Here is a 22,374-nt window from a genome sequence, read left to right as displayed (position 1 = left end):
GTAACAAAGGTAGATGTCAACCAATCCCTAGGAATAATTCCCGAATTATAAATATCATTAAACAATTGTACAAATATATCTATATGGTCTATTCCTATGAGTTTCAGAATGTCATTTGGTATCTTATCCGGTCCAGGGGCTTTTCCTGTCTTTGATTTGTTGATAACATGTAATATTTCTTCTTTCGATATGCTTGGTCCTTGTTCTCCGATCATGTTATCATAAAATAAAGTGTGTTAGATAACGATTAGTAAAAGCAATGTACTCCCTTGGAGACCTCCAGAATTCATGTGTCAGGAGAATTCATAGCATTTCGTACCCAGCTGTAAGAAAATCTGCATTTCCTGGAATGGGTAAAATATGAACACCAGTGGAATTCTTTATTTATTTCCTACATGCAATATCTTGCAAATACTAGGTGCAGGTAAACTGTTAGATTCCATTTTCCTACATTTTCGAAAGCTATACTAGATTCTAAACTGACAACTAAGATATAATCTTGTGAATTATCACAGATGTATGTGATCAGCTGGGATTTTTTAGTAATAAAACACGCTACTGTGTGATGTATTAGAGGGTAAATATTAAATAAAAATGAAAATAACATCAGATATGCATTAAGGAAGCACAATAAAACTACTAATGCCCACAATATACATCAACAGTTTATCAGATAGGGTCAACCAACTCTCTCACGTAGTTCACTGATGATTCTGTTGTGTACAGGAAAGTATTATCACTGGGTGGTTGCAAGAAAATACAGAACAACTTGGACTGCATTTCCGCACTGCGTATCAAATGATAGCTCTCTTTAAATGCGGGCAAATTGATTGATTGAGATCCTGTTTTGAGCTAGGTGAGGAATCCCAATCAGAGGCTCTGTTCATTGTGTGACAGTCTTAGCTGCAGATTTCTGTACCTGAATGGTGTTGTGGAGTACTCTCAGGGTTCCCAGGAGGCTAGCATGTCATTTATGTAGCTTTTATGTTTGTGTTCACAGTTTAATTCTTGTATTGTGTGCTTGCATAGCTTAATTCTCAAATTTATGGTGTATTTTTATATTTGAAAGCTGTAAGATCATGTTTTAGTGATGGTAATGTGTACATTCATACAGCTTGTTGCAGAGTAGTCATTTGTTTGTTTTTGGTGGCCTATGACTGTTGACCACAGCTCTGTTAGCTGCCAGCCTTCATTGTTGAAGCACCAGGAGACCAACAAGTCACTTATTTAGCTTTTTTGTTTGTTTTCATTGTTTAAGTCTTAAGTTAGGAGTAGCAGGATGGACAAGGTGTGCACGGATGCTGGAGGAGCTGAGCTGACCACAGTTCACGAACAGCTGAAGATATTTATGGCCATAATTAGCTGTCTACAGGCTATGTGTGGTGGCAGCAGAGAAACTGGCATGTTGCATGGGACACCTCAGGTGTCGTGTATTTCGTCCACGGGCTCTGCTATTGAGGCACCTTCCATCGTACTCAACATGGGGTTCCATACTCACTGCAGTGTGAGTGGCAGGTTGTTAAGCAGAGGCATCACTCGAGGCAGAGAGTCAGTGGGTAGTCTGGCTATCTGACCTCACTGCTGAAGCAGTGTTCAGTGTCCAGGGCTGGAAAGAATTCCAATGTTTACTTGGCTTATCTGCCAGGGGGCTCACCTGAAACATGGAGGGGGCCCTGCCTGTGACTATTGAGGATGCAGTAGTCTGCACGTTGTTGGTCGTGTCAGCACCAGTGACTCCTGTCGCTTGGGTTCTGAGGCCATGCATAGTTCCTACAGACAGGTGGCAGACCTGGTGACAACTGCTGGCATCACCCGTAGGGTGCAAGCAGAACTCACAATTTGCAGCATCATATGCTGAGTCGATTGGGGTCCTTTGATTTGGAACCAAGTGTCGGGTCTTGAGAGAAATTAGGGCTCAAATAGAGGCTTATATACAAGCAGTTTTTCCTTGCTCTGTTCACAAATTCAACAAAAAAGCAAAGCACTGTAATGGTACATGGTACCCTCAGCTGTGCACTGTATGATGGCTTGTGGAATACATATGCAGATGTATGCTAAAAGAGGAGTAAATTGAGAAATAAATCATTTGTTTTTTAAAACAAGAGGTTTTTGTTCCTAGCAATGGTACTTACTAAAGTACCTTCAGAGATAAAAGAAAATGAAGCTGTTGTAGCATGATAAAAGGGTAACAAAATAGAGTATGTGTTGGTGAAAACAGGATTCTTTGTAATAATTGCAGTTGGTTGACTTAATGTGATTTGTACATCAAAGATTAGAAAAATTATGGCAATTAGGAAGAATCGAAGGGTAAAAGGTGATGGAGAAATCCAATATATCAGTTTAGTTATTTGCAAGTTTCATGGTTCATGATTGTCTCTCTCTTTCTCTCATATATACCATAGAAATTCTTTTGTGGAGTAGGAATTGTTAAGTAGACGTGATTCCAGTTTGAGTGATTAAAGTACTGAGAAGTGCCATACATATCTCTCTGCATGGATTACCTACATTTCAGTTTTGTATAAAGATAACCGTTGGATCTGGGGCACTGACAGTATAACTCTTTCTAACGTATATGCTATGAACAAGTGAGATAGTACAGTACATCACATAGTACAGAAATATTTTACAATTATCAGACATGTTTTTATCCTATATCTAAACAATTTGAAACAGTGATTGAAAATAAATGAAGTCTTGTGAAGAAGCAAGACTAAATTGATCCTTTTTTGTGGATTGGTTTTCCAGAAGAAAAGTTAAAGATGATTCTATTTTATGAAGTTTTAGTTCTGAAGTGTTTAAAATTATGCATTGGCCTCTGTATACAATATTACATGCATCTTTATTCTTGATTGTTTCAGGAGCTTCCAGTGCCATGACAGCAAATCATGTTACGTAACAGAGGGAAACGTACACTTAAAGGTGTGAAAGAACTGGATGCATTTCCCAAGATCCCAGAGACCTATGTTGAAACATCGCCAGTGGGTGGTATATGTATGTATGGTTAATGAACACTTGGAAAATAATTTCATGTCTTTTTATTGATTGATCTTACATGAAATAAGTAGCTCTCACATTACTTGGTTTGAAACATACAGGAAAGCACAGATCTACTTGACATTATTCACACCATCATCTGCACTCATTCACCTTTTGTTCTAATTGATGAGGGCTCTGTACATATCACGCAGCTAAGCCAAATTATACGTACCCAAGTTCTTAATTAATATTTGGCTGACCACAAATTTTGTGCTAGTTCATGTTTAGCAAACTTTTAGAGAAGTTCTGTTTCAAATTCTTTAATCAGACAGTTCAGTTCCCAAGCTCTACTTTTTTGTATGTTTTCCATTTTATAGTTTACAAGCCCTCTCAGTGCTGCCGTGTCTGTACGGAACAACTGCAAGGGGGCTCATGTGGATGACAAACATCTGTATGTGTGCTATGCATGAGATAGTGCTGAACAGAATAGGGCTGTCTCCATACTTCTCTTCATGCCTGTAGCTAGATGCATTGGTTGTAAGCTGTGACAAGAATAGGTGGCTTGCTGTTGTGCAGCAGCCGTTATTGAGTAACAAAATTAGAAGTCGAGGATACAATTTCAAAATGTAATTGGCATAGTGATCTTGCCATATTCAATATTTTTGACAGTTTAAAAAAAAATACTCTCTAGATCAACATCTATATTCCACACATCGTAGGGCAGTGCATGGCAGAGGGTATGTCCCACTGTACCAGATGTTAGGATTCTTCACATTCCAATCACGTATGGAGCATGGGAAGAATGATTGTTTTAATGCATTTGTGCATGCTGTAATTATTCTAAACATATCCTCATGATCCATATGTTAGCAATACCTAGAGGGGTCGTAGTATAATCCTAGAATCATAATTTAAAGTTGGTTCTTGAAACTTTGTTAGCAGACTTTCTCAGAATAGTTTACGTCTGTCTTAAAGGGCCTGCCAGCACAGTTTCTACAGTATCTCTGTAACACTCTCCCATGGATCAAACAAACCTGTGACCATCCATGCTGCCCTTCTGTGTGTTAGTATCCCCTATGAGTCCTATTTGGTACAGGTCTCACATGCTTAAGGAATATTCTAGAGCTTGCCACACGAATATTTCGTAAGCAGTTGCCTTTGTAGACCAACTACTTCCCCGGTATTCTACCAATAAACTGAAGTCTGCCACCTGTTTTACCCATGGCTGAGCCTATGTGATCACTCCACTTCATATCCTACAAAGTGTTACACCCAAGTATTTGTGTGAGTTGGCCAATTTCATCTGTGACTCATTGATACTATGAAATGATAATTAAATCAATAGCTTAAGCTGTCAAGAGGCGTTGATATACGTCAACAGGAACAGTTGAAAATGTGTGCTCGGACCGGGACTCGAACCTGGGATCTTCTGCTTACATGGCAGACGCTCAGAGAGCTGCATGGTCACCGATGGTATCTGTTCTTTCAGACATGTCCAAAAGAACCGATAGCATCTCCATATACATTAATACTATACATATACATATACATTAATACTAGTCATAGGGTACTACTTTTTTTGTTTTGTGAAATGCACATTTTTACATTTTTTTAACAATTAAAGCAAGTTGCCAATCTTTGCACTGCCATGGTCTTATCTAGTTCTGACTGAATATTTATCCAGTTTCTTTCAGACAGTACTTCATTATAGATAACTGAATCATCTGCAAAAAGTCTGAGGCTACTATTAATATGGTTTGCAAGGTCATTAAAATACAACATGAATGGCAAGGCTTCAAGACCCTTCCCTGGGGCACACCCGATGTTACTTTTATATCTGATGGTGATTCTCCATCTAAGGTAATATGCTGTGTCCTCCCTATCAAAAAGTCCTCAGAGCCGTCACAAATTTCACTTTATACCCCATATGAGCATAATTTTGACAATAAATGTAGGTGTGGTTCCAAGTCAAATGCTTTTTGGAAATCAAGAAATGCTGCATCTACTTAACTGCCTTGATACAAAGCTTTCAGTATGTCATGTGAGAAAAGTGCGAGTTGGGTTTCACATGATCTACGTTTTTTAAATCTGTGTTGGCTTGCATGGAAGTCGTTCTGTTTGATATACCTCATTATGTTTGAGCTCAGAATATGTTCTAAGATTCTACAACAAATTGATGTCAAGGATATTGGACAATACTTTTGTGAATCACTTCTACTACCCTTCTTGTAGATGGGAATGACCTGCACTTTTATCCAAGAACTGGACATGGTTTTTTGTTCGATGGATCTGCGATAGATTATATTAGAAGGGCGGCTAATTCAGCTGCAAATTCACTATAAAATTTGATAGGGATTCCTCATCTTTTCAGTGGTATCAGAATTAAATTGTGGCATGTCTCCTGGGTTTTCCTTTGTAAAGGAACATTTGAAAACAGAGTTAAATATTTAGGATTTTACTTTGCTGTCCTCAATTCCAGTTTCTGGGTCATTTGTTAGGGACTGGACACGAACTTGAGTGCCACCAACAGCCTTTGCTACCAGTATAGCTAGATATATAACATAACAGATCAATTTAAACAGAATTATCAGAACTCATAGCAAGGGGATTCTATCTAAACCAGATATGAGCACTCAAGCGTAATTCATCTGAGCAGTGACTACGCTTAGAACTGTCTGACAAACTGCAGCAAGGCAAGTGCTCCCTTTTAAAATTTTGGGAGTCCTCAGCTGTTTCTGAACAATAATTCAAATTTAAATGATTTCATATATCAAGAAGTTTACCATGTTTTATATACTTTAACCTTAATGATCTTAAGCCTTTCCCACAGCCCTCATAATTTATCATCATTGCTTTTTCGTAAATGTTTATTAAAAATATTTGAATAAGTTGATTGTAGCATATCGAGCCATCCCCTTGCAACATTCCTGTCTCAACTGTAAGTCACCTGCAGTGCCTGCTGGTGTAACTATGCTTAGCTTTACATTTGCCAACATGGCTCTTTCCCTTAGCATTCAGAAAAGCTTGCTGTAGTTTAATTTATTCATTATGTTCTAATGCTTTAGAGGACAAGAAGTGATGTGGAGCTGGTTTGCAAACTTCCCACCTCTCTCCCACAGGTTGACTTACTTGGTAGGCACAGCCGATCTTCTTCTTTGGATAGCCAGCCATACCGATCTCCAAAAACTTCTTCTCTGAAGAATAATGCTGGTTAAGGGAATTTATCAGACTCTCTCTCTACTCTTGAAATAACTTGGTACTCGAAGACTACTTTTAGTCCAGTCATGGTATATTTCAAATTCCACAAAAAACAAATTCACCATTTCTCATATAAATATTCGAACTCGTGCAAGTCAACCAAGTCGTCAAACATTAGACTCTATTAGGATACATTTACAACAGGGTTGGTTTAATAACCACCAGAAAAGATGATCATGTCTTGCTTTTAGCATGTCCAACACATGAATTACTTAAAAGTCTAATCTCATTTCTCCATTTGTTCTTAACAATCTTCACAGTCATAAGCCAGCAAAGAATAGCACAGACTAAACCAGCAAAGAATAGCACAGACTAAACCAGCAAAGAATAGCACAGGCTCTTCTCTACACATGCACGGAAACTCTATGGATCGTACAGCATGTACTTGTCGGTCCCCGTTCGTCCGCCGTGTCCACATTTTGCTCATGACTGTTTTTAGACCTGCACACACAAACATGCAATGCGCAGTAGGTCGGATTCGTCTTTCTCACACTTCTGTATAAAATATCGTGGGTTCGACATGGAGGAAGGCCAAGTGGTTGTAGAATTTACATGAAAATTCTTGAAGGGCTACATACTCCCTCCTCAGATCAAATATGCGATATTTTATGTACCATCATTATGTACATTTATATCACATAGAATAACAATTCATCTTTCAACAGTATACCTTGTTCTTTTAATAACCGTGAATACCCTTTTTCATATTATTTAGCTTTTTTTTTTTTTTTTTTTTTTTTTTTTTTTTTTTTTTTTTTTTTTTTCGGCCAACTTTGTTGTATGGGAGTGAAAGCTGGGTGGATTCAGGTTACCTTATCAACAAGGTTGAGGTAACGGATATGAAAGTAGCTAGGATGATTGCAGGTACTAGTAGATGGGAACAATGGCAGGAGGGTGTCCACAATGAGGAAATCAAAGAAAAACTGGCAATGAACTCTGTAGATGTAGCAGTCAGGGCGAACAGGCTTAGATGGTGGGGTCATGTTACACGCATGGGAGAAGCAAGGTTACCCAAGAGACTCATGGATTCAGCAGTAGAGGGTAGGAGGAGTCGGGGCAGACCGAGGAGAAGGTACCTGGATTCGGTTAAGAATGATTTTGAAGTAATAGGTTTAATATCAGAAGAGGCACCAATGTTAGCACTGAATAGGGGATCATGGAGGAACTGTATAAGGGGGGCTATGCTCCAGACTGAACACTGAAAGGCATAATCAGTCTTAAATGATGATGATGATGATTTACTTTAATTATAAAATGTGAATATTTCAATCAGTGTTGGAGTTAGCTCTTTCAATATCTAAAAATCATGTGAACCAATTTTTTTTCTTTTTTTCTGCTCTTTATCCGATCGTAAATTCCAGGTGTTTGGGACACATGAGTACTTAATTCTTTATTCTGATTCCTTGTACTATTTTTTCCTCAGTACATGCTACTATCATTATTTATAGTAGTTTGTAGTCTGGGGGAACTCTGGGCAAAATAAAAGTGTTCCCTTTTGACACTCGTAAACTTACCTAAAGCATAATAAAGCTAGTGGTATATAGAATTCAAACTTGCCAGAATAATTCCTATTAAACCTGTGACTTTGTCATGATACTGTCCTTTTCCCTAGGATCAGTACCTATACCTTACATGTGGGTTGACCCTAAGAGTGCACTTCCTCCTTCCGTTCTGGTAGGTACGCCCCTTTATAGAACATCCCTATTCGTCAGGCCACATGTCATCCTCTCTCTGTGTAGGTATGCCTCCCCTACATCCTTAGCAAATGCCGGGTACGTCCCCTTTATCCTTTGTGAGTAGGCCTCATGGTTCATTGCCCTAGTATACATCTTTATGTCCACTATAATTAAATATTTCCTGGTAAAATTAAACTCTATTTTACACTTCATTCTCACTTCTTAGTACCTTCTCTAATACCCTAGAGTCCTCTTCCACTTCTCAGCTTCTATAATCTTAGTAGGTACTATATCTACACATATTATTCAACTTATGGTAGATACTATGACTACACATAATGATCAAGTCCCACTACTCTATGGCTCGTCACTTCATCAGTGTTTGCTACCCTGACTTTTCTTAAATGATTATCACAATTAACTCCAACCTTGCTTATCACTGTTTTGTAATTATTCCACAAGCTCTCCTGCTCCTATCTCTCTCTGCGCATGAGTTGAAACCAGAAAAAAAGGAACAATGTAGAACCGTCACTTAAAAAACAATGTGTGCGTCGTTCCAGATGTACACATATTTTTTTCCCCTACAACCCTTGGCAGTTCTTACATCCTTTCAATCTGTAACTTCATTGTTTGTGTATTCATATTTCTTTCTGTGTATGTGGGGCCCCTTAGGGATATGGCAGCAAGAGAGGGGAAGAAAATCAATGTGCACTCTGTGTGCATACCGGGGGGGAGTCATTCCAGATGTGGAAAGGGACCTTCCGGATGCCATTAAGGGTGCAGGGTGCACCCATCTGCAGGTGGTCACTCATGTCGGCACCAATGATGTGTGTCGCTATGGATCGGAGGAAATCTTCTCTGGCTTCCGGCGGCTATCTGATTTGGTGAAGACTGCCAGTCTCGCTAGCGGGATGAAAGCAGAGCTCACCATCTGCAGCCTCGTCTACAGGACTGACTGCGGACCTTTGGTACAGAGCCGAGTGGAGGGTCTGAATCAGAGGTTGAGATGGTTCTGTGACCGTGTGGGCTGCAGATTCCTTGACTTGCGCCATAGGGTGGTGGGGTTTCGGGTTCTGCTGGATAGGTCAGGAGTCCACTACACGCAGCAAGCGGCTACACGGGTAGCAGGGGTTGTGTGGCGTGGACTGGGCGTTTTTTTAGGTTAGATGGCCTCGGGCAAGTACAGAAAGGGCAACAGCCTCAAAGGGTGCGGGACAAAGTCAGGACATGCGGGGACCAAGCAGCAATCGGTATTGTAATTGTAAACTGTCGAAGCTGCATTGGTAAAGTACCGGAACTTCAAGCACTGATACAAAGCACCGAAGCTGAAATCGTTACAGGTACAGAAAGCTGGCTGAAGCCAGAGATAAATTCTGCCAAAATTTTTACAAAGGCACAGACGGTGTTTAGAAAGGATAGATTGCATGCAACTGGTGGTGGCGTGTTTGTCGCTGTTAGTAGTAGTTTATCCTGTAGTGAAGTAGAAGTGGATGGTTCCTGTGAATTATTATGGGTGGAGGTTACACTCATCAACCGAGCTAGGTTAATAATTGGCTCCTTTTACAGACCTCCCAACTCAGCAGCATTAGTAGCAGAACAACTGAGAGAAAATTTAGAATACATTTCTCATAAATTTTTTCAGCATGTTATAGTCTTAGGTGGAGATTTCAATTTACCAGATATAGACTGAGACACTCAGACGTTTAGGACGGGTGGTAGGGACAGAGCATCGAGTGACATTATACTGAGTGCACTATCTGAAAATTACCTCGAGCAATTAAACACAGAACCGACTCGTGGAGATAACATCTTGGACCTACTGATAACAAACAGACCCGAACTTTTCGACTCTGTATGTGCAGAACAGGGAATCAGTGATCATAAGGCCGGTGCAGCATCCCTGAATATGGAAGTTAATAGGAATATAAAAAAAGGGAGGAAGGTTTATCTGTTTAGCAAGAGTAATAGAAGGCAGATTTCAGACTACCTAACAGATCAAAACAAAAATTTCTGTTCTGACACTGACAATGTTGAGTGTTTATGGAAAAAGTTTAAGGCAATCGTAAAACGCGTTTTAGACAGGTACGTGCCAAGTAAAACTGTGAGGGACAGGAAAACCCAACCGTGGTTCAACAACAAAGTTAGGAAACTACTGCGAAAGCAAAGAGAGCTTCACTCCAAGTTTAAACGCAGCCAAAACCTCTCAGACAAACAGAAGCTAAATGATGTCAAAGTTAGCGTAAGGAGGGCTATGCGTGAAGCGTTCAGTGAATTCGAAAATAAAATTCTATGTACCGACTTGACAGAAAATCCTAGGAAGTTCTGGTCTTACGTTAAATCAGTAAGTGGCTCGAAACAGCATATCCAGACACTCCGGGATGATGATGGCATTGAAACAGAGGATGACACGCGTGAAGCTTAAATACTAAACACCTTTTTCCAAAGCTGTTTCACAGAGGAAGACCACACTGCAGTTCCTTCTCTAAATCCTCGCACAAACAAAAAAATGGCTGACATCGAAATAAGTGTCCAAGGGATAGAAAAGCAACTGGAATCACTCAACAGAGGAAAGTCCACTGGACCTGACGGGATACCAATTCGATTCTACACAGAGTACGCGAAAGAACTTGCCCCCGTTCTAACAGCCGTGTACCGCAAGTCTCTAGAGGAATGGAAGGTTCCAAATGATTAGAAAAGAGCACAGGTAGCAGATGCGCAAAACTATAGACCTATATCTCTGACGTTGATCTGTTGTAGAATTTTAGAACATGCTTTTTGCTCGAGTATCATGTCGTTTTTGGAAACCCAGAATCTACTCTGTAGAAACAGCGATCGTGTGAGACCCAACTCGATTTATTTGTTCATGAGACCCAGAAAATATTAGATACAGGCTCCCAGGTAGATGCTATTTTCCTTGACTTCCGGAAGGCGTTCGATACAGTTCTGCACTGTCGCCTGATAAACAAAGTAAGAGCCTACGGAATATCAGACCAGCTGTGTGGCTGGATTGAAGAGTTTTTAGTAAACAGAACACAGCATGTTGTTATCAATGGAGAGACGTCTACAGACGTTAAAGTAACCTCTGGCATGCCACAGGGGAGTGTTATGGGACCATTGCTTTTCACAATATATATCAATGACCTAGTAGATAGTGTCGGAAGTTTCATGCGGCTTTTCACGGATGATGCTGTAGTATACAGAGAAGTTGCAGCATTAGAAAATTGTAGTGAAATGCAGGAAGATCTGCAGCGGATAGGCACTTGGTGCAGGGAGTGGCAACTGACCCTTAACGTAGACAAATGTAATGTATTGCGAATACATAGAAAGAAGGATCCTTTATTGTATGATTATATGATAGCGGAACAAACACTGGTAGCAGTTACTTCTGTAAAATATCTGGGAGTATGCGTGCGGAACGATTTGAAGTGGAATGATCATATAAAATTAACTGTTGGTAAGGTGGGTACCAGGTTGAGATTCATTGGGAGAGTGTTTAGAAAATGTAGTCCATCAACAAAGGAGGTGGCTTACAAAACACTCGTTCGACCTATACTTGAGTATTGCTCATCAGTGTGGGATGTGTACCAGATCGGGTTGACGGAGGAGATAGAGAAGATCCAAAGAAGAGCGGCGCATTTCGTCACAGGGTTATTTGGTAACCGTGATAGCGTTACGGAGATGTTTAGCAAACTCAAGTGGCAGACTCTGCAAGAGAGGCGCTCTGCATCGCGTTGTAGCTTGCTCGCCAGGTTTCGAGAGGGTGCGTTTCTGGACGAGGTATCGAATATATTGCTTCCCCCTAGTTATACCTCCCGATGAGATCACGAATGTAAAATTAGAGAGATTCGAGTGCTCATGGAGGCTTTCAGACAGTCGTTCTTCCCGCGAACCATACGCGACTGGAACAGAAAAGGGAGGTAATGACAGTGGCACGTAAAATGCCCTCCGCCACACACCGTTGGGTGGCCTGCGGAGTATAAATTTAGATGTAGAAGTGTTTTCATGTAGTCTGATTCTTTGGCCTTCTTATCTGAAGATATGTTGTAGGTTATTGGAAACCATGGCAACTAGGAAGGACTTCAGTGATAGATGTAGATGAATATGGAAAGAGGGAAAAATAGATAGATCCTCAAATGAGAAGTAAGAAAGGAAAAAAGGTAGATGTGGTTGCTAAGATCGAAGAAGAGAAAGAAGACACCCCCAAAGACCTGAAACCCTTCCCACCCCCCTTCCCCAGGATCCCTACCTTGCAGGTACTTGAGTGAGAAGCCGGAGGAGGTATGGTGTTAAATCATCTCCTACAGAACGGACATTCCCACCTTTAACCTTGAGGTCCCCGAAGAAAATCTTAGCAACCCTATGGAAACGGCAAATGGTGAAGAATCACAAACACTTGTTTGCGAGGGTCGTTTGAAAGGTGTGATGTGTGTTTTGTGTTAGTCATGATTTATCTGTTAATGTAAATCATGCTTTTACCTACACTACCCATCTCCTTTCTACATTGATAACTACGTCACATCTCATAAAAGGTATAAAATATTCTCTACCAAATATAAAATTATATATTCCATTATCACAGTCATTTAATTAATCACACAATATTATGTTTTCCACAAATATAATATTCCATTCAGTTTACTAAGAAAAGTATGCTTCAATGACTTTAACTCGATTGTCTTACATTCAGTGTGAGAATGGTGTTCTCACGATTTTAGAAATTATTTTGGAAGGTATGTGCCTGGTATGGTTCTCCCTGCTTACTTAGAACTATGTGACAAAAAAAGAATTACCTGGCAGCTTTAAAGAAAACCATTTTTGGGATCATTTTAATTATGATTCATATTTATAGAATATACAGATGTAATTATGTTGATTTCACCCAGACTTCTGCCCACAGATTTGCACAGAAATCTGCTGTAGAGATTTCTCACAAAGATTAATTCAGGCAAAATTAAAACCCAACTATACATGGAGATCGCATCGGCTGCTGTCGACATTATAATTGAAACTGCAGGGGAGACTGGCTGGCTAGGCAGATTTAATCTATCTTTTTTCAGGGATAATATGTGTACCAATTCCCACCTCATGTCGCTGCCTAGTAAAGTCAGGATAAGTTGGGGCGAGCTGGGATGAGTTATGAAGACAGGTAGGGGCACCCCTGGAATAACTGAGGAAGACGCAATCAAAATTCCTACCGGGCACAACCCTCTAACAACCAAGGATGACACATTCACATACCAGGAGCAATTTGGGTGATATAATAACAAATTCTTGCTGGTATGATTTTTACCAGTATCTCTAAGTGTGGGATGATAGAATAGTTTAAGAGTTGGGGGAATTCGGTGCATGAAAATTATTACAGAAAAAACACTGAAAACAACTCAGGATCTAACGGTCGTCACTCCGCCCATTAACATAGAATGTTAACATCCCTGGGAGATATATAACTTTATGTCCTTTGCATTGTACTCTCCTTTTTCTGACCCAGTTGTAGGATTCACTAAAAATTATGTCTTGGGATAGATTACCGTTTGAACCCGATATGGTCCTTCATACTTTTGGAAAAACTTACTTGTCTCTTTCTTCAGGGCAGAGCTCTGAAGATGTTGTTTTACAAGGACTAGGTCATCAATCTTGTTCTGCAGTTCTACAGTTTTCTCATTATGCTTTCTCACTCTTTGTTGTGCATTTTCACCTAAATTTCTAGAAACTATTTCCTGATTCAGTTCGTAGTTGACAGTAAGATGTCCAGGTCCACCTCCAGAAAGTACTGTTGCAAACAGTGTATAACCACCTGTGTATTTGCTCTTTTGATAGGATATAACTTAACATATTTTGACCAGTACTCTATGATGACCAAAATGTATGACACTCCTCTTTTTCCTGTAGGAACTGGTCCAAAAAAATCCCCTGCTATAAGATCGTATCCAGTGCGTACTCTCTTTCACCTTCTGACATATTTCACAGGTCCTAATTAAAGATGCTACTTTATGTCCTGGCGTCTTTAAATAATAGAACTTAATCATATTAGCTATCCACTTTTTTATTCCGAAGTTTTCATATCCTGTATGAATATACCAGACAAATTCTTCTTCCATTAACTTCGGAATGCAAATGCGCCAACGTTGCGATGTTATACTGTCTCTTCAAAACAAATTATGCCCTGTAATTTTCCACTTTCCTGCTTGATTAGGAGGTAAGGAATTCCTGATACACACAGCAAACATTTCTGTAAAATAGGGATCATGATGGATGTTTTCTGTTATTCTTTGGGCCACCTCTTGTACCCTGGTGTGCAGATATTCTACTGTCATAAAATTAATTTCGAAGATTACGCCGGGTCCCTCTGTATGTTTTAACTCTTCCACGCCTACTGGTAACCTAGACAAAGCGTCCAGTACAATATTCTCAGAACCTTTTACATACTGTATCCTAACATCATATTCCTGTGGGCACAACATCCATCACATTAATCTACTATGTAACAACCGACTACTCATTAAAAAGGATAGAGGTTGATGATCTGTATAGACATGGATTTCTGACCCCCATACTAGTGTTTGGAATTTTTGGATACTCCATACTATTGCTGATAGTTCTTTTTCAGTAGCTGTGTAGTTTAGTCCATGTTTATTAAGACTACAGCTAGCAAAAACTATGGATCTATGATTTACATTATCTAGACCCCAATATCATTGAAAAAGTTCTTCGGCAATACCATAATCAGATGCATCAGTTGAAATTTTAAATGGCTCACCCATACTCAGATGATGTAATATGGGTGATTCTACCATTGCTCTTTTTACATTTTCAAACACATAATTTGCCTCTTGATCCCATACCCACGGTATTCCCTTTCTTAATAATGTAAAATTCTTGGGTCGTTCAGCTCTTGACCTCGTATATACCGTCTATAGTATCCGGCCATTCCTATAAATCCCTTCAACTGTCTTTCGTTTCTAGGGGGTGAACATTATGTAATAGCTTTTATGCACTCAGGATCCGGTCTAATCCCTGCACCACTACAATATGCCCTAGAAACTTAAGCTCTTGTCGCGCAAAGTGTGATTTAGACAATTTCACTGTAATACCTTTTTCTTTAAATTTTTTCAGGGTCTTACTCAAGGTTAGACAATGTTCTTCCCAGGTAGCATAGATTAAGAGGATTTCATCTACGTATGTTATTAAATCCTTCAATAAATCTTTTCCTAATGCCTCATCCAGAGCACATATAAATACGGACACTGAGTTATATAGCCTGAACAGTGACACATTGAAATGATATGATTTACCATCAAACAGAAATGCTGTATACTTCTTTGATTCAGGATGTAGCCTAATTTGCCAAACTGAAGAAACTGCAAAAAGGTGGGAATTTAAGGAGATGGGAACTGGATAAACTGAAAGAACCAGAGGTTGTACATGGTTTCAAGGAGAGCATAAGGGAACAATTGACAGGAATGGGGGAAAGAAATACAGTAGAAGAAGAATGGGTAGCTTTGAGGGATGAAATAGTAAAGGCAGCAGAGGATCAAGTAGGTAAAAAGAGTAGGGCTAATAGAAACCCTTGGGCAACAGAAGCAATATTGAAGTTAATTGATGAAAGGAGAAAATATAAAAATGCAGTAAATGAAGCAGGCAAAAAGGAATATAAACGTCTCAAAAATGAGATAGTCAGGAAGTGCAAAATGGCTAAGCAGTGATGGCTAGAGGACAAATGTAAGGATGTAGATGCTTATCTCACTAGGGGTAAGATTTATTTATTTATTTATTATTTATTTGTCCTGTAGATCAAATCAGTACAATGGCTTGTACAACTGATATGGGATAAGTCAATACAAATACACAGTTCGCAGGAGTCTAAAACAGTAAACAAGAACACAGAAGAATGATTATTTTACATTACCTACAAATTATGTTACTTAAAGTTACAACTTTACAGAGAATTGTTACATTATGTGACAAAATTGACTTAATAACATTCAGATTTGATATATTATCATGCACTAAGACAATTTTGATTCCAAATATTCCTGGATGGTATAAAAGCAGTCTTTTATTAAAAGAGATTTCACTGTCTGTTTGAATTTATTTATTTCTTGGATTTCTTGTATAAAAGTTGGAAGATGGTTATATAATTTTATTCCCATGCACTTGACACCATCATTGAACAGTTTTGTTGAGTGGGGAAGTATTCTTAGAGAGGTTTTTGATCTTGTGTCACAATCGTGGTAATCCATATTTTCGCTAATTTTGTTGATACTTTTTTTGGTAAAGAATAATAATTCTAGTATGTATTGGCATGGGAGGGGCAAAATATTTAGTTTCTTAAATAATGGTTTACAAGTGTCTCTTTGTTTTTTGAACATAATTGTTCTGACTATCTTCTTTTGCAGTTTGAATATCTTAATTGATTCAGAATTTTGGTCCCAGAAGATGATTCCGTAGTTAAGTACAGAGTGAAAGAGTGCATGGTACATTGTGGTTAGGGTACTTGTGTTAGTGACATTCCTTATTGATCTAATCATGAAGCATACTTTACTAAGTTTTGTGCTGGTAACGTCAATGTGCCTTTTCCATCTGAGCGTATCAGTAATAGTGACCCCCAAAAATTTTATTTCATTTTCAAGTTTAACATTATTTTTTTCCAGTGATATAGTTGATAGTAATGGATTTCTGTTTTGGGCAGTGTGGAAGGTTATTCCAATTGTCTTTTTTGCATTAAGAAGCAGCCTGTTACTTTGAAGCCATCGACTTATTTGATCTGTGGTCCTATCTATATTAGATTGGAGAATTTGTTCAGACACAGATATGAGTACAGAGGTGTCATCATCAAACAAAAGGGTTTTTGTGTGTGGTAGGCTGTGAGGAAGGTCATTTATGTAAAGTAAGGGGCCCAGGACGGAGCCTTGGGGAACGCCTTGCTTTATGGTATGTGTGGAGGAATGTACAGTGCTAGCTGTACCTGAGAGCTTAGTTTCATTTAATTCGACATACTGCTGTCGATCTTCCAGATAGATTTTAAACCAGTCATAGGCATTTCCTCTTATTCCATAGGAATGCATCTTTTGCAAAAGTGTACTATGATTAACAATGTCGAAGGCCTTTGTTAGATCTAGGAAGATACTTATGGCTGGGAGTTTTTTTGTCCACAAGCTCCAGTGCATGATCTAGAAATTCTTGTATTGCATCAGTTGTAGCTTTCTTACTTTGAAAGCTGAACTGAGCAGGTGACAGGATATTTTCTTTGTCTAAAAAGGACATGATTCTGGTGGCCATTATATATTCAAATACTTTACTAAAAGTTGAAAGCAGTGCAATGGGTCGATTATTACTGGGATCCTCTTTCCTTCCTTTTTTGTGGACAGGTATAATTTTTGCAATTTTGAGCATACCAGGAAATGCACCATTCAGGAATGAGAACTTTATTATGTGGGCTAGGGGTTTACTGATAAAGTTATTGCAATTATGAAGGAGGGAACATGGAATTTGATCTTGTCCAGCAGATGACTTTTCTTTCAATTTTGCTATGAAGTGTTTTTTCTATTTCAATTTCAGATGTAGGCCTTAAAAATAGAGTCTCAGAGCACAAGTTTGGTTCTAGTTGTAAGATAGATACTGCCTACAGAAAAATTAGAGAGACCTTTGGAGAAAGGAGAACCACTTGCATGAATATCAAGAGCTTTGATGGAAACCCAGTTCTAAGCAAAGAAGGGAAAGCAGAAAGGTGGAAGGAGTATATAGAGGGTCTATACAAGAGCCAGTACTGACAAAACTCTACCATCTGGTGAGCAAGATGTATGAGACAGTCGAAATACCCTCAGACTTCAAGAAAAATATAATAATTCAAATCCCAAAGAAAGCAGGTGTTGACAGATGTGAAAATTACCAAACTATCAGTTTAATAAGTCACAGCTGCAAAATACTAATGCGAATTCTTTACAGACGAATGGAAAAACTGATAGAAGCCGACCTGGGGGAAGATCATTTTGGATTCCGTAGAAATGTTGGAACACGTGAGGCAATACTGGCCCTACAACTTATCTTAGAAGAAAGATTAAGGAAAGGCAAACCTACGTTTCTAACATTTGTAGACTTAGAGAAAGCTTTTGACAATGTTGATTGAAACACTCTCTTTCAAATTCTGAAGGTGGCAGGGGTAAAATACAGGGAGCGAAAGGCTATTTACAATTTGTACAGAAACCAGATGGCAGTTATAAGAGTTGAGGGGCATGAAAGGGAAGCAGTGGTTGGGAAGGGAGTGAGACAGGGTTGTAGCCTCTCCCCGATGTTATTCAATCCGTATATTGAGCAAGCAGTGAAGGAAAGGTATTAAAATCCATGGAGAAGAAATAAAAATTTTAGGTTCGCCGATGACATTGTAATTCTGTCAGAGACAGCAAAGGACTTGGAAGAGCAGTTGAACGGAATGGATAGTGTCTTGAAGGGAGGATATAAGATGAACATCAACAAAAGCAAAATGAGGATAATGGAATGAGGTTGAATTAAGTCGGGTGATGTTGAGGGTATTAGATTAGGAAATGAGACACTTAAAGTAGTAAAGGAGTTTTGCTATTTGGGGAGCAAAATAACTGATGATGGTCGAAGTAGAGAGGATATAAAATGTAGACTGGCAATGGGAAGGAAGCGTTTCTGAAGAACAAAAATTTGTTAACATCGAGTATAGATTTAAGTGTCAGGAAGTCATTTCTGAAAGTATTTGTATGGAGTGTAGCCATGTATGGAAGTGAAACATGGACGATAAATAGTTTGGACAAGAAGAGAATAGAAGCTTTCAAAATGTGGTGCTACAGAAGAATACTGAAGATTAGATGGGTAGATCACATAACTAATGAGGAGGTACTGAATAGAATTGGGGAGAAGAGGAGCTTGTGGCACAACTTGACTAGAAGAAGGGATTGGTTGGTAGGACATGTTCTGAGACATCAAGGGATCACCAATTTAGTATTGGAGGGCAGTGTGGAGGGTAAAAATCGTAGAGGGAGACCAAGAGATGAATACACCAAGCAGATTCAGAAGGATGTAGGTTGCAGTACGTACTGGGAGATGAAGAAGCTTGCGCAGGATAGGTAGCATGGAGAGCTGCATCAAACCAGTCTCAGGACTGAAGACCACAACAACAGATAACTCAAAAAAATAAAAAATAATAAAAAACCTGTCACCAGTAGGAAACAAAGTTCCACAGATGCTGACCCGTTTGACTGATGACTGTCACCTGTAAAATCACAGAATGGGTTCCAAATTTGAATGACTTGTCAATGGGAAGCACAAATAGCGGCAGTAAAATTAATGAGAAATCACTTAAAGAAATAAAGCCAAGGAAAGGACTGTCAAATGTATTGGCCAAAAACGTGAATCATTACTTAGAAAGCATTTCTGAAGATGTGTAATCTTATTTTAAAAAACGATGAGTGAGCAGGCTGCAATATTGATTATAACTGATAGATACTGATTATAAGAAAAAGCCTTCATGAGTCCCACATTGTTAGATAGTGTTCGTAATGCTGATTGTATAACAAATTTGGCTAAGGATGATTGGAATAATTCTTAAAACACAAAATATAAATTTCACTTCTAGAAAGCAAGCAGAGAGACTTTTTACAAAATAATATCAGTTTCTAAAAACTCATTGATTTGTGTGTGAGGAGGGGGTGAAGATGAAATCCGCTTCTAGTTACTTCATAAAATAAATACAGCTCACTTGATCCATACAATATGTCGGCAAATGTAAATTGTGTTAAATGCATTGTGTATTCAGAAATTAGCAGCCTCATCATCTACGGGGGTGAACCTGAATCCCACTAACAAAATTCTGTAGGTTGTTCAGGGATATTTTCTAAGTATTTTTATAGAAAGTACTCAAGAGCACTGAATGTGGAGTAACTGTGTTTTGTTTGAAAATAACTGCACAACACTGAAAATGTCTATATGCTGTGTTTCATGTTAGGAAACAAATGTATTCCACTCACTTGCTGTACAAGTTAACAACAATAATGGCCTCTGGACCCCACCCTCAAGTTCGCACTTAGTATTCCTCAGATTTATTGAGATCCTTGAAAGAGACAGAACTGTTGCCTCCTTGTGTGTAAGATATGACACAGGCGGAACACCTTCAGACTTCAAGAGGAATGTAATAATTCCACTCTCAGAGAAGACACATGTTGACAGCTGTGAATATTACTGAACTTAAAGTTTAATAAATCATTGTTGCAAAATTACAGAAGAATGGAAAAATTGGTGGAAGCCAGTCTCAGGGAAGATCAGTCTGGGTTACGTAGAAATGTAGGATCACTGACCATACAACTTGTCTTAGAAGATAGATTGAAGAAAAGTAAACCTATGTTTATAACATTTGTAGAGTTAGAGAAAGCTTTTGACAGTGTTGAGTAAATACATTCTTTGAAATTCTGAAGTTAGCAGGGATAAAATATAGGTAGCAAAAGGTTGTTTAAAACTTGTATGGAAGTTGGAACTGTCGGTAAACATGAAAGGGCAGAGTAGGTAAAGAGAGCGAGACAGGGTTGTAGCGTATGCCTGAAGTTATTCAGTTTATACACTGAGCAAGCAGTAGTGGAAGTCAAGGAGAAACATGGAAAAGGAATTAAAGTTCAGGGGTAAGAAATGTGGACTTTGAGGTTTGCCGATGACATTGCAATTCTGTCAGTGTCAACAAAGGACTTTGAAGAGCAGTTGAACAGCTCACACAGCTCATTGTTAAATAATCTGGACCCTTTAAAAATTATCCAGGCTTAGAAGTGTCTTCAAAAAATGTTATAAGATGAACTTAATTTCAAGTTTGTGTGTTCAGCCCCAAAGTGCTTCTTTGTCTAAATTATTTTTGATTATATGCTTCCTTAAGAACTGAAATTTTTCTACACTGCTAATGCCTTTTTTATTTTGTATGGACTGACAGAATGATGATACCGTTGGCATTATTATTATTATTATTTTATGCAGAATCACTTTGTATGATGTTTGTGTGATAACTGCAGTCTACATACAATGATATTAATGTTAGGGCGATGCAGCTCCTAAAGCCGTAGCTGTTTGCAGTGAAGTTACCTGTGTTTATTGTTTATGTCTGTGAGGAACTGTTATTTTTCTCTCTTTTGCAGTGTCCTTGCTGACTCTTGTTATCATAATAATTCTTATATATGCTGAAGTGTCATATTTTCTGAGCAGTCGCTTTGTATTCAAGTTTGTACCTGATACAGATATAGATGCCAAGTTGAAAATCAACATAGATCTCACTGTAGCAATGCCTTGTGGTGGTAAGTGATCTTTTCCTAGTGTAAATGTTATGAAAATAATCGCTAAATTTAAATAATGAATGTGTTACTGAGTTAAGCTGATAATAATGAAGCATGTTTTTTGTTCTTGTTTACAGCCATAGGTGCTGATATTCTTGACTCTACTAACCAAAATGTACTACAGTTTGGTTTGCTTGAACAAGAAGAAACGTGGTTTGAACTTGACCTTGAGCAGAGGATGCAGTTTGATAGTATGCGACAGGTCAACTCCTACCTAAGAGAAGAATTTCATGCATTACAAGATCTGTTGTGGAGATCAGGCCAAAACACATTATTTGCAGAGATGCCTCAACGGTAAATTAATTCAAAATAATTCAAAATTTTAACATACGCACTGATGAATGATTTTTACAAGTTATTTAGGAATAAAAAAGACAACTCGCCGCAAAGCAAAAGCACTGTGTTGATGATAGGCACACATTGTGCTCAGTTGACTGCCAGCTCTTACTGGCTCTTGGTGAGTATGCTGGGATGAGGTGGGGGTGTGAGGTTGGGTGGTGTCAGGAATGGGGAGAGGTGGGAGGCAGGGAAGGGGTTCGGGGCAAGCATCTAGCAGCTCAGGCACGAGTGGGGAGCTGTCTGTGGGCTTGCTAGAGGTGCAGGTAGAGAAGGCAGGTGACAGATGGCTGGGCACGCAGTTTCGTAGACAATGGCGTGAGATAGTAGCACACAACTAGCTGATGTGGGGACACAAATTGGGCAGGGGTTACTGGGGCATACACAAACATCTATTTATTTAAAACTTCCTGGCAGATTAAAACTGTGTGCCCGACCGAGACTCGAACTCGGGACCTTTGCCTTTCGCGGGAAAGTGCTCTACCAATTGAGCTACCGAAGCACGACTCACGCCTGGTACTCACAGCTTCACTTCTGCCAGTACCTCGTCTCCCACCTTCCAAACTTTACAGAAGCTCTCCTGCAAACCTTGCAGAACTAGCACTCCTGAAAGAAAGGATATTGTGGAGACATGGCTTAGCCACAGCCTGGGGGATGTTTCCAGAATGAGATTTTCACTCTGCAGCGGAGTGTGCGCTGATATGAAACTTCCTGGCAGATTAAAACTGTGTGCCCGACCGAGACTCGAACTCGGGACCTTTGCCTTTCGCGGGCAAGTGCTCTACCAATTGAGCTAC

General features: G+C 39.1%; 1 protein-coding gene across 3 annotated transcripts in view; it reads left to right on the top strand.

Annotated features, from left to right (window-relative positions):
- Nucleotides 1–22,374, top strand: part of LOC126458512 (endoplasmic reticulum-Golgi intermediate compartment protein 2) — an 88,000-nt gene that overhangs the window by 4,124 nt on the left and 61,502 nt on the right. For all 3 annotated transcript variants that reach the window (XM_050095609.1, XM_050095608.1, XM_050095607.1), the window contains exons 2-4: nt 2,859–2,991; nt 21,047–21,202; nt 21,319–21,535. In XM_050095609.1, the coding sequence (XP_049951566.1) occupies nt 2,886–2,991; nt 21,047–21,202; nt 21,319–21,535 (479 nt within the window). In that variant the 5' untranslated portion in view covers nt 2,859–2,885. The remainder of the gene's footprint in view (nt 1–2,858; nt 2,992–21,046; nt 21,203–21,318; nt 21,536–22,374) is intronic.

The sequence above is a fragment of the Schistocerca serialis genome, chromosome 2 (assembly GCF_023864345.2).
Source record: "Schistocerca serialis cubense isolate TAMUIC-IGC-003099 chromosome 2, iqSchSeri2.2, whole genome shotgun sequence".
NCBI classification, from domain to species: Eukaryota; Metazoa; Arthropoda; class Insecta; order Orthoptera; family Acrididae; genus Schistocerca; species Schistocerca serialis.
This window is presented reverse-complemented; position numbering and strand designations above follow the sequence as displayed.